Below are 16,490 nucleotides of genomic sequence, written 5' to 3'. Positions count from 1 at the left end.
GAAAATGGACCTGTATGACAGCCAGTGTCCAAGTTAATATACCGGTCAGTGTGACAAAATAAAACGATTTTTACGCATTTATAATCGGACGTGCACATCTGGTGGAGCTCAAGAGAAGCAGTAGCTTATTGAAACTAAAAACTGGAGGCACCGAACTGAACCGCAGGATCGACGCTTCGGGCAACTGGACTTTGAGTGAGAGCCGAGTCCAGCGGATAAAAAAACAGCCAAAAGTATCGCCGGAAATCAACTGTTTTTGCCTTCAAATATTAGGCGTGCCATTTGTCCCAAGAAGAGACAGGTGAGTTGATTATTTTGGGATCATAATGGTTGCATCTGGCTTTTGAAATCATGTTTTTGCAACATATGGCAAAATGATAGTCAGGAAGATTTTTTCTGGATTTATAATTTGTGGAAATTAAATTATTAGTCTGTTTGCTTTCTCCTCCAACAGCCCCCAAGGATATTCAATTAGTGGAAAACGAAAGGCTTGCTAAACCACTGTATAGTCCATTTTGCCTTACTGTGAACATTTCACTGGATTTACCCAGTTGCACTTGAAATTGGTTTACCTTTTCTTTACCACGCATTCTTAAACATACGTTCATCGTGTCCACCTTACTACATTTCAGTTGATTCTTCATGTAGTACTTTTTTTTTTATTTTGAAACACTTTACCGGAAGCTCTCCATCTTATTGTGGCTGCCTTTACGCTGGTCTCCCTGCAGACGGGCACCGGGCCGCTGGATGATGGCGTTCACGGGACTGCTGCTGCTGGAGTTGGCTCTGTACGCCAGCTGTTTCGTCTGTGGGATTGTTGCCGCCGCATCCCTCACCATCGTCCAGGTGACTTTATGCACTAAAATAAATTACCTAGCTTGATATGCTATTGGTATCTCCATCCTCTTCCGGGTAGATTAACTTTTTCAGTGCTTGTGTCTGTGCTAGAAAGTTTGAAGTCCACCGAATTGACAGCCGAAACGACAAATAACTGTAGACCTTTAATTTGGGACACTTTTAAAAGTATTTAATTTCATTTCTAATCTCTTTTATCAGTTCATTTGCACAGTGTTTCCTCAATTAAGCGTTTTAATCAGCTACTTTTCTGTGTTAAGCAGATTTTACGCTTTCGTGCATCAAAAATAATTGATTTCATACAGAAGCATATTTTTCTGGATGTTACATTTTTACCACGTATTACCAGAGCGCGAGGACTTCAAAATAGACACGAGCGTTCACTTTCCTCTGAATTGTATCCTCAAGTAGGGGAACTACTATCACCAGCCATCACCATCAGTATCAGTACAGTATCACCAATACAGTATCATTCCGCTCCATCAGATTTAATTAGCAGCACTCATTTTACGCTATTAGCTAAAGACACTGTGGAAAAGCAACATCACAGCGTTCATCTAATCAGGAAATGCGTGAGCCTGTAAAAATGCGCGCGAGCTTAGATATGGATGTGCCCGCGCACTAACAACAGTCATGTGTCCAGATACCGATACTGTTGTGAGCAGATGCTCCTCGTGCCCAATTATTCTCCCTGCCTCTTTATAGAAGTCAGATGCCCTGTGTGTGTGTGTGTGTGAGAGAGAGAGTGTGTGTGTGTGTGTGTGTGTGTGTGTGTGTGTGTGTGTGTGTGTGTGTGTGTGTCTTTCCAGTGGAACAAAAAGAAAGTCGCTGAAACAAAACTGAGACAATTAAATGAAGCAAACTAACAGAAAAGAAACAGCTGAAACTACAAAATAAAAGTCCAAAATATCTCTCTTTTCTTTCAGGGCAACTTTGGAGGTCTGTGTATGCTATATGGAAATGTCAACTACAATGCAACAGCAAGCCTTATAGGGATTCAGTCATCCAGCTCCTCGTCTTTGTGCTATTTTGTGTCGGCCATCTCAGTCATGGTGGCAGTGGTGTGCTTCTCGCTGTCTCTGTACTGGGTGTACACTTTCTGCATCGATGGGGACATCAGAAGGTGACTAACAGTTGTATTTATCTTTATCGTCACGTGGAACAGTTCTGGACGTTATGTGTGTTTCACTGATTGAATCCTTGAAGTTGTTTCTTTATTGTTCATTGTTTTAAACCAGCTATAAACAGCAAGCACAGTTTACAGCCACCAAACCTCAGTCAAACTGCAGTGGTTTTATATGCTGCTCCTGGCTGACAAAGGTTTGACAACATGTAGCTACCAACATGGGTCTCTTCTTACTTTATAACTTTGCAAATGTAGACTGCTTGAATTTAAACAGTCAGCTGCAGTTTATCATATATCAGCATTTGAATGCTGATGTTATAAAATTGAAACAAAAACTTATAGTTTGTGTTAAGTATAAAATTTGGCATTAATCAATGTTTCTTCTCAAAACACAGATGCAATAATGTACAATACCAATACCCAAAAGAGTATTTTCCCCACTAATTTTTGCATGTTTGCAGAGAGGGTTTTAGTGCAAATGCAAGTGCAAAACATATCATTGAGATATACCAGTATCTAAATCATGTTACTTTATTGCTACATTAACAGGCTTATTGCTGTAAATGATCAAAAATGCCAGGACCACAATCAGACAAAACATCAGTAAGTGACAGTAAGATTGTTGAATTGCTGCTGATATTTCTTAAAACTGATGTGAACATGTATGTTGTTATGACACAATGAAACAAGGGACACTAAAATCTAGACTAATAAAATTCTTTTAGGCGGGTTATCAGGATGGTTTCATAAAGCTTAGGTGCAGGTTTTACAGACTCAGTGACCTCATGAAGCTGGTTTAACAGCACAGGCTGCAGAGCTGGTGAGGAGAGAAAAAAAACATGGAATGGAAATTAAAAAATGATCAAAAGAGGGCAGGGTACAGGTCACGCCATGGTAACTAAGTCATATGTGACATACAGTAGTTTGACATCATTTCCTCATTTGGTCAGGGGTTGAGATAACACTTTATTCCTCTATTTCTCTTTCCCCCGACTTCAAACAGGCTCACCGCCGTTCTCACGCTCTCTCTGTTTATTCTGTCCTCCACAGGGAGCGCGTGTGGATGAACCTGATCGTGGCTGTGTGCGGCGTCTTCCTGTTCTTCCTGCTCATCACGGGCTGCATGTTGAAGATCGGACGCGACTCGCTCTGCAACTCGGTCATACACACCGTTCCGAACATTACCAGGTTCAACATACACACACACACACACACACACACACACACACACACACACACACACACACACACACACACACACACATGCATACACAGTGGAGCTATACACTCATGCCTGCACAGACATGTCCACACAACCAAAACCTCTCACAAACAAATCACAAATGAAACTAAAACATTTGAAACCTACTGAGCTTTACTTCATATTTGCTTGCTCTCTTCAAACCTCTGTTTTCTCTGTCATCATCTCTTTTTCACATCCTCATTTATCCTATTAAACATACTTACACTTTGTCATTCTGTCAATAAAAGCTCCACTTTCTTTTCTCTTGGCATATGAAAGCAGATAAATGTCATTTCATTTTGACAATCTATGTCCATCTTAGTGGATATGATTACTTTAAAGGGACTTAGGGGAGTAAAATATATCTTGTTAGCTACTTTTCAAACCTCTTTGATAGGACTAGAAAGATGGATTGAAACTTAATTATCAACTTTCTAATATGCAATCTGTTTTTGTCTCTCAAGATGCGAGGAGGCCCAGACTAGAAAATGGGCCAGTCCACTTAAAGGAGGAAGGTTCTACAACAATCTACTTAAAGCTGAGGTCAGTATTTCTCTCAGTGTTGTTATTTTATGTCTAGAATCACATCCGTAAACCAGTTCTGATGCACCAGTCAACATCAACATTTGATTGCAAGATACAATATTTAAGAAGTTGCTCAAGTTCAGTCCCACATTATGATTCAAGGACCAAGCTCAGAAAAAGTGCAGTTACAATGCAACACATCCAACACTGTAACACTTCAGTTAACCTCCTCTTCAGTTTGATAAGTGAAAACATTTCCAAACGTTCACAGGAATTAGATTTTCAAAAGAAAAGTGAATAGAATTTTTTTTTACAAAAAGGACATGAATGAATGAATGGAGAGAAACTGATTCAGTCTTAAAGGAGCTATTTGTAAGTTTTGCTATTGCCACATAGCCAGTGTTTGCAGTAACAGCTCTTTTCTTACCCGACCTGTCTCACCACTCTCCAATAGCAAACCATTCCAATCTCCCTTGAAGACGTAGCGCTGCTCAGAGGGCGTATTATAACCTCTTGTCCTTTAAACGCAACGTTGGCCGAAGCTCTTGTCAAGCGACAATCACCACCACCTGCTCCCACAAATAGCCTCTTTAAACAGCTATGAAAAAAATCAGTTTCCTTATATAGTGGCAGCTGCTTTAAATCACCATGTAGCCAAGACAGATAATTTAAAACAACATTTAAGAGAATATATGTAGAGCTTCTCTATCACTCGCTTCCCACATAGATTCTCAGATGAAAGAGCTTCATATTCTTCTTGTGTGTCACGTGTTGTCTCCTCACTGACTCCCCCCTTTAGACGGCAGTGTGGGTCAACTTCTTCTTCTGGCTCATCATCGGGGTTCTTGTGATCGTCCAGAGGCGTCAGAGTTCAGGGTCTAAGATGATTGTAGGAGGGCTCGGAGGGTATGGTGGGCCGGCCGGCGGGCTTTTTGGTGATCCCGGGGTGACGGCCGCAGAGACGGAGCCATTTTTCAACCGTCCACCTAGGCCACAGTGAGGATGGGTGTTACAGAGGAGTTAAAAAAAACACACACACACACACACACACACACACACACACTAGCACAAAATGATTGATGCAGAAAAAATTTTTAAGGGTGTTTTGGCACATAGATACAATAGAAGTGTTGACACTCGACGAGGATGGGATTCGAACCCACGCGTGCAGAGCACAATGGATTAGCAGTCCATCGCCTTAACCACTCGGCCACCTCGTCAGGCACACATTTATTAATAGAAGTGAAAATCCTGCACAGCCTCTTTGTGTCTGTCAGGGCATGTGTTAAGCAGATTGATCACATGCTACAGAGATCAAACAGCTGATATGTGCATTTACCCATTTCCCACATTTACCTCGTCTCACTTATCAAACCCCTCTCAACCGACTGACCACTGCATCACACAGAAATATGGATTGGTTCATTCAGTTTGTTTACATAACCAAGGAATACGGGAATGTTTACTGCAGGCATTCGTTTTATATTTCACCACTGTGCCCAGATTTTGTACTTTTATTGTGACTGGCAGATGTTTCCTATGTAAAACATTTTCACTCCTCAGTAGCTTCAACAGCTTGAAGTCACATTTTTACAAAGTTGTTCTCGTGAGTCACTACTCTGTGCCACCCAGTTTTATTATTACTGTTGGTTTTCTTCATTCCTTATTTATGATGACATTGAGGCAAATTTCTCTTATTTTCATTCTGCCTCAAACTATTTGTCATTTAATCTCAGAAAGTTCACTGTCAGCTGTGAACTAAACCACTGTTTGAAGGACCACTCATTACAACTTGAAACAACAGGGATATAACATTATATCACATTATTTTGCAAATAATTCAAATGGATTTTTAAATTCCAGGCATGATAAATGACATGTGTGCTACTTTTTTTAAGCAATAAAGCAAAGAGTTAAACACAATGAGCTTAACTGTTTTATTTTGTAAGACTACTATCTTAGGTAAAAGGCTCTCTTTAACAGGAGTCCACTTTGTCTTGACCAGAATGGAGACATGGAAATGGATATGCTGAGTTGTGTCTCCCTCTGGTGGTTGGTAATGAGTAAAGACTTCCACCTCTCTACAAAGAGACATTTGAAATGTTAAATTAAGTATTTCCTGTGTTAGTTCACAGTCATTTAAATACAAAGGTGAAATTTTGAGAAGAAGAAGAGTTTGGCAGAGGTTGTGTGCTGTGTAGCGCTCCATAATGTTGTTATTGTGGCGAGGAAATGATGTAATGACTCATTGGGTCGGTGACCTTTACACACCTGAAGCCTATAAAGCTGATGACTTCATGCCAGGTTTTTTTCTTTGCTTGTGAATTTCAATAAAACTGGTCCTTCTGCTTATTTTTTGTAGCCTAATGTTTTCAAACACAATCAAAGATCCTGGCGCTCTTTATTCTGCATCTGAGAAACCGAGTGCCAAGTAACAGAGAGCAGTGATTTGAGCCAAAACATATGTAGTGTACTCACTCTTGCTGTTTTCATTTCATCAGAAGCTTTACCCTGCTTCTAACAGTTTGGCAAATGTGTTTATCCCAGACTGTTAAACCTAACAGGCCACTGACAGACTGTGGGTTTACTATTGATTAGCATCCAATCAATTTCATCACAGTCTGCAAGATCAGTTTGTTTTAATGAGTTTACACAAAGGCAAAAACTCAGACCTCGTGGCTACATCATCACTATTATTTGAAATAAACATTATAAAATACATATTCATTAAGATGTGGCTGCATATTCTAAAATGTAGATTTATGACACAATAGAAATGACTTGAATTTTTTTTGTTATTTTGAAGGGGAAAAAAAACATGATATGATTTGTAGCTACTGAAAATACCTGCACTTTACTGTGATTGCCATAGATGTGGCTGATTTGTCTGCACTGAATGAATCACCAGCAGTTCCCTGACAGATAAAAATAGACAGAATGAGTCCTGCTATTCCAAAAGGACTCCTTCTGTCTTCCACTAACTATCTAATCTCGGTGGATTACCTGACCTCGCTTGAGCCCTGAGGTAGAAGATAATGTTCACTGAGGAGAGAGAGAAAGGAGAGACGGGACAGGAGAGAGGGAGAAGGATACCTGGAGTTGCTGTGTGCAGAAAGTCTGTAAAGGGACAAGAAGAGAGAGCACTCTGGAAAGCACTGAGGACTGTCTGAAACTCGAGTCTCAGAAGAAATCTACCTCAAAGCTTGTGATAAACTTGACTCCGGAGGAGTCTGTGTATGGTAAGACATTTTTACTTCTTCTTATTGTTTGGCTTCCGATGAGAGAAATAAGCTGTGTGGATGTAAATGTGTATGAGTGAGAAAAAAGAGGAGTGCTGTGAAAACTTTGTTTCAGAGATAGGGACTGCTGGCAAGAGAGGAATAAAAGAGAAACACAGAGAAGAGCAGTGGACAGTGTAGACTGAGCTAAGCCACGATAAGCCTCTTTAAGCTACTTCACTCTCCGCAGATCAAATGTTCTGTTTTAAACCTGTTGATCTGTGCTGGACTTGTGACTGTGAGCTATTGATTCACTTTATCTGCTTTTTTGGCAGGAGAGCTGTAGATTACTGCCAAATCAGACAGTACAGAAACTGGAGAATAGAGCAGAGTCCTTAAATCTCACATTAAAATCACAGAGAGCACTTCAACTGGACAAATGTGCGTTAAGTCTCTGTTTCCAAGCATCTGTCTGCTTAAATGTCCTTGAGCCAATCGATGTATCCTGTCCAGATCCAGAGCTTCAGTTTTGACATCTGACCTCCATCTCTCCCCCTCATCTCTGTCCAGAGCATGTCTCAGGATCAGTGTGAGTCGGTGGCCGTGAGCGTGGAGTCTCTCCTGAGCGATGCCAAGAGGATGCAGTTGCAGTGCCGTGAGCGCAGCGAGCAGCTCTCCATGGCCACCATGCAGCTGAGGGTGGAGTCGGCCTCCCTGAGGGAGCAGTGCGAGGCCACCCAGCTCGATATGGCTCGCATCCGCCGGCAGCTGGACGAGCTGCTGGACACCAAAGCCGCCTTCGAAGCCAGGGAGAGGCAGGCGCGTAAACTCAGCAAGCAGCTGTGAGGAGATGAGGAAGAGGGGAGATAGTAACGTGACAGAGGGGAGCAGCATCCTACATGTCATGAACTGTTAGCCAGGCTCCCACCGAAACCCTTTGTTTGGCACCCAGGTGATGAGTAGGACAGAGGGATGAGGGGTTAAGAAAGAGTTGGGAAGGGGGGCAGCTGATAGAAACTCTGAGAGGAGGAAGCGGAATGGATGAGGGAGGAAGAATGAGACTTGAGGGAGGAAAACAGACAGAATAGAAACAGGAAGGGGAGAGGGTGAACAATTGAAATGATGGTAAAAAAAAAAGGCAAGAGAAGTAAATAAGATGCACTTTAAACAGAGCACCAACTTCTAATGATCACTTGAAAAGTCGGTCTCTGTAGTTTAGGACAGGATATCGTTAATAGTACCAACATCGACATTTTGCTGAAAATTACTTTTCTGAAGAAAAAATTGAATCAGAAGTCTAAGTAAAATGTGTGGTTTGTCAGGGTGTTGAGAGAAGAGGAAAATAAAACAAGAACAGAAGGGTAAAAGAGGCATTTTCTCAATATTCACAGTTCTTTCTCAGACTCCAGGCCTTTGCTGCAGGTTGAAACATGAAAACACACACGAATTCCCTCTCCTCTTTCTCCTTTTCATGTCTAATAAACACTTTACAAACACATTCTTGTCTGCTTATGTCGCTTACTATCCGCAAACATATCCACATCTCCACATCACTACATTTGTAAATTGTTGAGTAGATCCTGTGCAACCAATGTATATTAGTATTAGTCCCCAAAATAAGAAAGAAACATGTATTTTCCTACATTTACTCCGACACACCTGCATGCCTCACAAGGCTCTAGCCCTGTTCCCATGGAAACGGTACCCAGAAGCTGTTGAACATGTATCAATAACGTTTAACTCCAAATTAAAAGAAAATTCATAATCATGAGAAAATCATGTAGTTGTCAAAATAAGTCTCTTTGACCTGACAGGCTGAGAGCTGTAATATTCTACAAAATAATTTAATGAAAAATATGTAATATTTGAATATTTTTGTGAATGATTATCAAGATGAGCAGATCATACTAGAGGGCGTAAAATTAACAAAAAATAAATAGTGTTCAGTCAGCTTTATGTCGAGCTTCAAGGTTCAAGAAAAGTACACAGTTCATTTTCATTTATTTGTTTATTTATTTGGATTCTGAAGCCACACCAGCGCCTTCACACTGCAGAGAAACCACACCAATGTAACTGTGTGAGAAAAGCTTTCCTACAGCCTCCGGCCTCCAGACCAACACAAGTCACAGAAGGGTAGCCACACCAGGCGACATCTGCTGCTGTAAGCAGTGCGGGAGACGAAGTCAGAGGCAGAGTCGAAGTCCCATCAAGTGTGTTCCCACAGCAGAGAAACCATACAGATGTGATGGGAGCGGAAAGCGCTACACCTGGTCTACAAAAACAGTCCCACTGTGAGTTCTGCTGGAGGTGCTTCACGGAGAGAGGACGTCTCAGCAGGAAGTATTCACACAGCAGAGAAACCACACCACTGTGAAGAGCATGGGAGGAGATTCAGCCAGTCAGGGGGTTGCAAAGACTCATCTCTACACACACACTGTTGAAAAATCCTGCTGCCGCCGAGTGTGCCTGAAGAGCTTTATCTGGTCAGGAGTGAAGAGCCACAAATCAGCACAGATCAGGAGCTTTAGACTCCCTGCTTCATACAAGTGCCATGTCGGTTTCTTAGAGGCTACATCCACACTACTACATTTTCTTTCACTTGCTATTTTTTTTCTTCACAGTTTCCTATTTATACATCCAGCTGGAGGATCCACATCGACCTTCATTTGGAGTTGTTTGTAGCTCTGTTTAGGTCTCCAACAACCCCTGAGGGAAATATCCGACTGTTTAGTTGCTAAATGCTTCAGTATGTTCGCCGGCTAGCCGTTAACTTTACAGTCTTAATGAGCAGGTAGAATACAAAGGGTTTGTCACGGCTTTTAAGCTGAAAACAGACCTTTACAGACTTTTTGTTGGTGTCTGTCCTCAAACATCTTAGTGCCTTGAGAATTGTTGTGGTGGGGGAGTTTAGACTCATGATATTATTATTTCTAAAATCCTGATTATGTTCCAGGTCTCTGTTCCTTCTTTAGCAGCTGGTGGTTCAGAATGGACGGCTCATAAAGATGCAAGGACAATGTTTGGACATAACATTTTCTCACTGTTCTTGAAATAGTATGGGTTTTATTTTTCTCAAAATGTAAAACTTTCTTCTTCTTTTCCTTGTAAAACTCTCAAGAATTAATTTTTTACTAATTTCATTAACACTTCCTTCAAGAATCTTAATATTGTTTTGGAAAAGGTTACAGGTTACCTAAAGATTAAAACACACATCACAAGCGAAGCAGAGGCACACGCACAAACCTTGTGTCACAAAACATTCAAATTTTAATCACCATTATAAATCATTCTATAAATACATGGTTGTCATATTAAGAACTTATTTTAAATAGCAATAGATAACAAACAAGCAGTAGGGGGGCGGTGGGGTGGTTGCTGGGCTTAAAGGTGCAGAAAAAAAAAAAAAAGATCAGTCTGCTGGGCTGCTTTAGTCGAGGACACAAAACTGTAAGTGTTAGAGGAAGTAGTTGGGAATGTGTGTGTGTGTGTGTGTGTGTTCGGTTTGGTTTGGTTGTCACTGGGACCCGCCGATCATCACCGCTCTGAAAGACAAACTGATGATGGGTTAGAGACACAACCCTCACAGCGTGGTATGCTTATACTGTATGTGTGAGCTAGAGGTAGACTTACTTTCAGCTTTCTTTTTTAGTGGCGACAGTGCAGCTTTTGCCTGAAAAGCACACAAAGACAATGTTACCAAAACATCGATAACCATGGACATTTTAAATGTTCAAAATTGAAAACACTGTGATGATCATGCAGCAGATAATAACTCAAAGCAGAGCCTAATTAGGTTCATTTAGTTGTTGTCAATGCACCGTAAAAGACATTTTAATGTGCGAACAGCTGAGACATTTTCAGAATTACAAACATACTTTCTTTATAGCTGTCCAGTCTTCAAGTATGTCGATGTCTCTCAACATGTAGACAATGAAAGGTCCTGTGAGACAGAAAAGGAGTTTTATTAATGAATCTGTTGGTCTGTTAGCAGCTTCCATTTTACAGTCAGACAGGTGATAGATGAGACAGGTGGCAGAATAAAACACAGAGAGAAACCACAGCACATTTCAAACATACATCAGCTTGAAAAAGACTGGAAGGCAGCGGGACTAATATGGACATCTACTGGTTTAATAAGAAAGACGGTAAAAGAAGGATGATGAGTTGGACAGATGATCAGAATAAATAATAAAGGATCCATTTTTACCTGAAACCAGAGCTACTTTCTTTTTTCTCTCCGACCGACCCAGCGGGTTCTTTCTTTTACACTTCTTGCTCCTCATCTCATCGCTCCACTCTGAGAAGAGAAAAAAAAATCCCATTCATTTTTACAAAGTCTCACTGATTATCTGTAGGTTTATCTCTCCTGACAATAGGCTATAAAGACAAAGGGAGGAAATGTCACTATGTTTTTCCTTAAAGAAAAAAATGCTGAATGATATCCTGCAGTGTGTGTGTGTGTGTGTGTGTGTGTACCTGAGGTGAGATCTATATTCTGTCTGTCCTCCTCCAGTCTCCTTATCTTTTCCAGCAGCTCCGTCTTCATGGCGTCAAACAGCAACGTCTTCTCACTCTGTAACACACAATACACATACAGACAGGCACAGTGTAAGTTTTGTACTAATTTTTTTTAAGTGAACAGTACAAAAGAACTGCAAAATGACAATATCAAATACTACAAATTTGAAAGTTAAAAAAAGATAAATAATAGATAATATAGTATATACAAATAGATATTTAATATGAATACGTAATCAATATTAATATCAATTAATATTAACTGATATCAATATTCAATAAGCATTACCTCCAGGTGCTGCTGTGCTCCTTGTACTTCACACTCATGCTTGTGTTTGATCACCTGCAGACACAACTCTCTGTACACTCCTGTACATGAACACAGAGACAGGATGTTTGAGACAGAAAAACGCCACAGTGGGTATTTTTAGATTTCCGTGTCCTTAGTCACTTTCACAAGCAGACAGACACAGACAGACAGTGACACCACACAACCTCATCATCATTTAGTACAACCAGTGGCAATTTCATTTTGTTCCAAGATGCCTGACAAAGTCCCGGAAGACTTTAACTGACAGAACTATTGTTATTATTATCGACGTCAACTTGACCAGCGATAACATAACAGGAATGAGTTGCCCTCTTGCATCACCTCGCCTCTGTGCGATGGCTAGCTCGCTGAACTGTTGCAGCTCGCAGTGTGTGTCCAGACCGCTGCTGCTGCTACTGTCAGCCCTGTCTTTCTATGTTGAGTTTGCCTTTGATAATGGCCATCAATAATAATAATAATTATCCACTGCTGATGAGCGGTCGGAACAGAGAGCAGTCACGTGATCTTTGTTTACCTTTGTTTAGAGCAAGTGAGCGAGTGAGTGAGAGAGAGAGAGAGTGAGAGAGAAGAGAGCGAGAGTGCATTGGAAAACTACTGGTCCTGACCTAATGCAACCCATTCAAGATACTATGAGGAAATCTACACAAACGTTGAATGAAATGATTTGTCTTCCAGCAGTAGAGTCGGCACTTCGCTACAGTCAGTTTATTTTCAATTTGTAGCGTAACTCTGAGCTTGTGTAACAGGCTGGAAACCGAATTACTCATCAGAGCTTTGCCTACTATTGCTTCATGATTTCACAACATCAACAGCGTTTACAGCCACTTACAGCATCAGGAGACACAGACAGGAGGTGAGCTATAGTGGTGTGTTACTGTCCTATCAAGTACAGCTGATTTTCTTCTACATATCAAAACAGTAAATCACACATCTGATCTGATTTTTTTTTTTTTTTTAATCTTGTTGGAGGCACAATCCTGGTGTCACAGACTTCCTGTGTTTTGTTCATCTTGTAAATTGTTGTTTGTTAAATTTGGCTGAAAGAAGCTTGATATGATAAAAATCATTTTGTATAATGTACCTCAAGTGCTATTCTCTGTTAATTATTTTGGACAACATTATGTTGCTGTTTTGGACTGTACAGCATAATGAAATATGTAATAATAATAATAATAATGACGATAAGTACATGTGCATATGTTACCATCCTACTATTTCATATTGTAACTTAAAATTTGAACATTAACGGCCCCCTATGAGAAGAACCTATAAAACCAAAACTCTGTGTTTTTACACTTCAGTTTTTGTACAGATTCAACAAATGAGATACATACCGGCCACTTGTGTTCGTATCTGCATGCTGTTCTGTAGCGCAGCCAGTGGTTCTCTGTATTCTCCAGCCTTCCCTGTCAACACCTCGTCCAGCTTCACTTTCACCTGGTTCAGCCGCTCCCGAAACAACCTGCAATCACATGCTGAAGTCAGTGTTTTTCATCCTTCATACAGCTGACTGGTTTCTGTCCGGCCCCCAGGTTTAACTTACTTTTCTTTGAGCTCCTGAAATTGTTTTTCCAGATCCAACATCTCATCTAGACATTCCCCTCTCCTCCGCTCACAGTCCTCATCGTCCATCTCTTCGCAGGGACAGAGAGAGAGAGAGAGAGAGAAACAATGAAGAACTGGGATACAGTCTCTTCTTTGATATTTTCATACAAGTGATAAATCAGCAGAGCACTTGAATTTTTACCTGAACTCTCCTCTTCCTCCTCCTCCTCTTCTTCTTCCTCTTCACTCTCTTCTAAGTCACTCTCCCTCTCTTCCACGCTCTCCTCCATGGTCTCCTCGCCACCTCCACCTCCTCTTCCTCCATCCTCTCTCGGTTCCTCCACCTCTCCATTGGCCTCAGGGAGCTGTGACTCTCCTTCTGCCTCCATCTCCTCCTCTGGCTCCCTCACAGGGGGTTGGGTAGGCATAGCTGGAAACATGCAGTCATAAAAAGTTGATGTTGAAAAGTCAGAAAATGCATTTACGACTAGTTTTGCGCATTATGTCAATATATTTATTGAGAAACTAATCATTTATCTAAAGTCAGAGGTTTTACCATCTTAAAAATTAGTATTACAGCAATGCTCCAGATCAGTTTTGCATTCGTGTAGCATTTTTACATGAGTGTGATGAAAGAAGTTAATGTGTCAGGAATTTAATTAATTTGATTAATTACATCAGGCAATCCTATCTTTTTAGTTTATCAATAAACACTTTATCAACTGTACTATTAAACAAACAAGATACAATATATATAGTAATATAAAATGACATATACTGTGATTAAGGGGATTCATATCACCCAATCCAATGCACAACTGCAAAGGTGTTTGACTCAACATCCTGAACTCTTTCAGAAGAAAAAAAGCCCAATGACTTTGCATTATAATTTGAATAAATATTCATATTTTTTGTTTCTCAATATCTTTTTAACGCACTAAAAAATAATTCATGTCGTTGCATGGGCACACATAGCCATCCATATCACAACTGTAATATTCTGGAAAAAGAAAATATTAAATGCATCCGATGCTGAACAAATACACTAATTCTGATGAAAAAGTTAAGTTTGAAGTAATTATACGTCTGTCAGGGGGCTCTGACCTTGGCCCCACTCCTACTGCAGTGAGCTTGTGTCTCTCTACTCAAAGGTATTTACACTAATGGCAGTTCTACATACAGACTAACAATACACCAGTGTCTATTGTTTTACTGGTGCTAACTTTTCTCGCCATTGTCCCGAGTGATGTTGATGAATAACAACATCCTTTCTGACTCTGCTGTAATGTAATGTAATGTAATGTAATGTAATGTAATAATGATACGCCTTAAAGACATAGAAAGCAGACACGGGATAAAAACACACCGCTCTGTTGGTGAGGCAGAGAGCTGTCCGTGGTTTAACAGGACATTTCAGCTTACTCTGCAGACTGAGCTGAATTACATGGAACAGCAGCGGGACACCGAGCTACCGTATGGCTTCCGTACCTCTGTCAAAGTCAGCTAGAAAAACATGGCACAAGACCGGAAATTACTTGATTGTTATTGACGAAAAGGAAAAATTAAATGCGAGAAAAAGAAATACCCTAAGAAGCACTTAAAGGAAAGTAATTACTGGTAGGATATAAACTCTTTATTTCCTTTACAGCAATAATTAGGGCTTTTATTTTGTTTACTAACCGGACGTACTGCCTCACTTTGCCTCTCTTGACCACTAGTAGCTTCCGTGATGTCATTGAGTAAAACTGTTAACGTTACAAGCTCAACGGCGGCTTTTAGACTAAAACAAAGAGCCGGACTGTGCCTAAAGTCTGTCATACTGTCCGTCCATTTACTCACAATGTCCAGTAAATTAACCGAGACTCGTTGTTGCACTTTCATCTCGATTTAGCGGCAAATAAACCACAGTGAAGTCAAGTGCAACACTAGCTAACAATTGAAACCGCACACAGCAAGGGGATGACTGTCCGCTCATCACAGCCAGAATAAGTTCATCTACTGACAGACATTAGCTCTAAACATTTGATAAAAATCAATATAATCGGGGGTTAAATGTCACTAAACAAGCTGAAGCATTGACAGAGTAGCGTTCATACTGACCCTCTCTTCCTACTGCACACGGATTAATAGATAACGTTATCCCTCCATGCCACCATGCAGCGGGCGATGCTGTTTGTAAACAAATAACCTTCCCTTCCTCAGACTGGACAGTAAACAGAAGAGACTCCTCACCTTCTCCCTCCGTTCGGCTGAAGAAAGTTAAACTATGATTTGCCAGATTTCCATTTTAAAAAGTACTTCCTCTTCACTTCAGTCCCCAGTTCGACACTTTGCCGGACTCTACAACCCGTAAGCTCAGCCAATCAGCGGGAAGCGCTACTGTTGGGGCTGACCAATAGGAGCAAGCATCCCGAACGTCGCCTGTCCAATCAAAAAGCTAAAGCAGGTTGCACAAGCCAATCACAATCGAGTTTGTTGCTGGAACTCATCACAATGAACCAATAGGTTGGACTTCATGCGAAAAGCGCGCATCTCACTTTTTAAAATATGATATAATATAATATAATATAATATAATATAATATAATACAATATAATAGCAATAACTTAATTTCAAACGTCCACAATAAAAACTAGACAATAATCTTTGATGGACAAGAAATGCTTTTCTTTCATTACAGTATTCTATTTGCTATAATAATGCAGTTCGTAATGTAGGTGCAATGTAGGTGCATATTGTGTGATAGTATATAGTAGTATGTGAACCGTTTTAATGTCTTAATAATTATTTTTACTCGTATTATTCTTACACTGACAACCTTGTAAAGCTGCTTTGGCCACACTGAACTTAGTCACGGTAAGGCCAGTAAAGGAAAGCTGAATAAGAATTTGCAAGACACAAAGTCTGTGATACAGAGCTTTATGACGTGGTAGATACTGTGTTTATGCCAAACTTCAGAAGGGTCAAATTTTTCCCTCTGCTCCTGCTGAGAAGTGCAGACCCACTCTGTCTTTATGCTCTCTAGGGTGTGAGTGTAGCTGTCATTTTGCAATCATCCACAAGATGGCACCAAAGCAATACAAAACGTCAAGACAGCCATGCAAAAGATAATGGTGGAATTCATATCAT

The 16,490-nt window shown here is 40.5% G+C and overlaps 2 protein-coding genes, 1 long non-coding RNA gene and 1 other non-coding gene across 8 annotated transcripts; 2 read left to right on the top strand and 2 right to left on the bottom strand.

The window, feature by feature from the left end:
- Nucleotides 1–145: 145 nt before the first annotated feature.
- On the top strand, nucleotides 146–6,101 carry tmem179ba (transmembrane protein 179Ba). The gene is made up of 6 exons (XM_023404076.2): nucleotides 146–301; nucleotides 729–846; nucleotides 1,782–1,978; nucleotides 3,032–3,169; nucleotides 3,689–3,767; nucleotides 4,549–6,101. The coding sequence occupies exons 2-6, from the start codon at nucleotides 748–750 to the stop codon at nucleotides 4,747–4,749; spliced, it is 714 nt and encodes a 237-aa protein (XP_023259844.1). The 5' UTR covers nucleotides 146–301; nucleotides 729–747; the 3' UTR covers nucleotides 4,750–6,101.
- On the bottom strand, nucleotides 4,888–4,969 carry trnas-gcu (transfer RNA serine (anticodon GCU)). The gene has a single exon. It is a non-coding gene; the product is annotated as a tRNA-Ser (tRNA).
- Nucleotides 6,102–6,735: 634 nt separating the features above from the next.
- Nucleotides 6,736–8,465, top strand: LOC147819228 (uncharacterized). Its single transcript, XR_015437114.1, has 2 exons — nucleotides 6,736–6,988; nucleotides 7,538–8,465. It is a non-coding gene; the product is annotated as an uncharacterized LOC147819228 (long non-coding RNA).
- Nucleotides 8,466–8,960: 495 nt separating this feature from the next.
- On the bottom strand, nucleotides 8,961–15,739 carry brms1 (BRMS1 transcriptional repressor and anoikis regulator). Of its 5 annotated transcripts, none has more exons than XM_023404079.2 (10): nucleotides 15,594–15,739; nucleotides 13,564–13,791; nucleotides 13,360–13,450; nucleotides 13,151–13,278; nucleotides 11,775–11,854; nucleotides 11,444–11,540; nucleotides 11,175–11,264; nucleotides 10,843–10,907; nucleotides 10,598–10,637; nucleotides 8,961–9,335 (listed from the first exon to the last, which is right to left on the bottom strand). In XM_023404079.2, exons 2-10 carry the CDS (start codon nucleotides 13,787–13,789, stop codon nucleotides 9,298–9,300), a joined length of 855 nt encoding a protein of 284 aa, XP_023259847.1. In that variant the 5' UTR covers nucleotides 13,790–13,791; nucleotides 15,594–15,739; the 3' UTR covers nucleotides 8,961–9,297. The 5 variants fall into 5 exon arrangements, with proteins under 5 accessions (XP_023259847.1, XP_023259845.1, XP_023259846.1 ...); XM_023404077.2 differs by having other exon boundaries at nucleotides 9,331–9,447; XM_023404078.2 differs by lacking the exon at nucleotides 15,594–15,739 and adding an exon at nucleotides 15,462–15,587 and having other exon boundaries at nucleotides 9,331–9,447.
- Nucleotides 15,740–16,490: the final 751 nt, after the last annotated feature.

Source organism: Seriola lalandi, unplaced genomic scaffold (assembly GCF_002814215.2).
Source record: "Seriola lalandi dorsalis isolate HSWRI2012SDOR001 ecotype SW California unplaced genomic scaffold, Sedor1 jcf7180002054216, whole genome shotgun sequence".
NCBI lineage: Eukaryota > Metazoa > Chordata > Actinopteri > Carangiformes > Carangidae > Seriola > Seriola lalandi.
The sequence above is the reverse complement of the archived record's forward strand: the minus strand, read 5'-3'. Positions and strand labels throughout refer to the sequence as shown.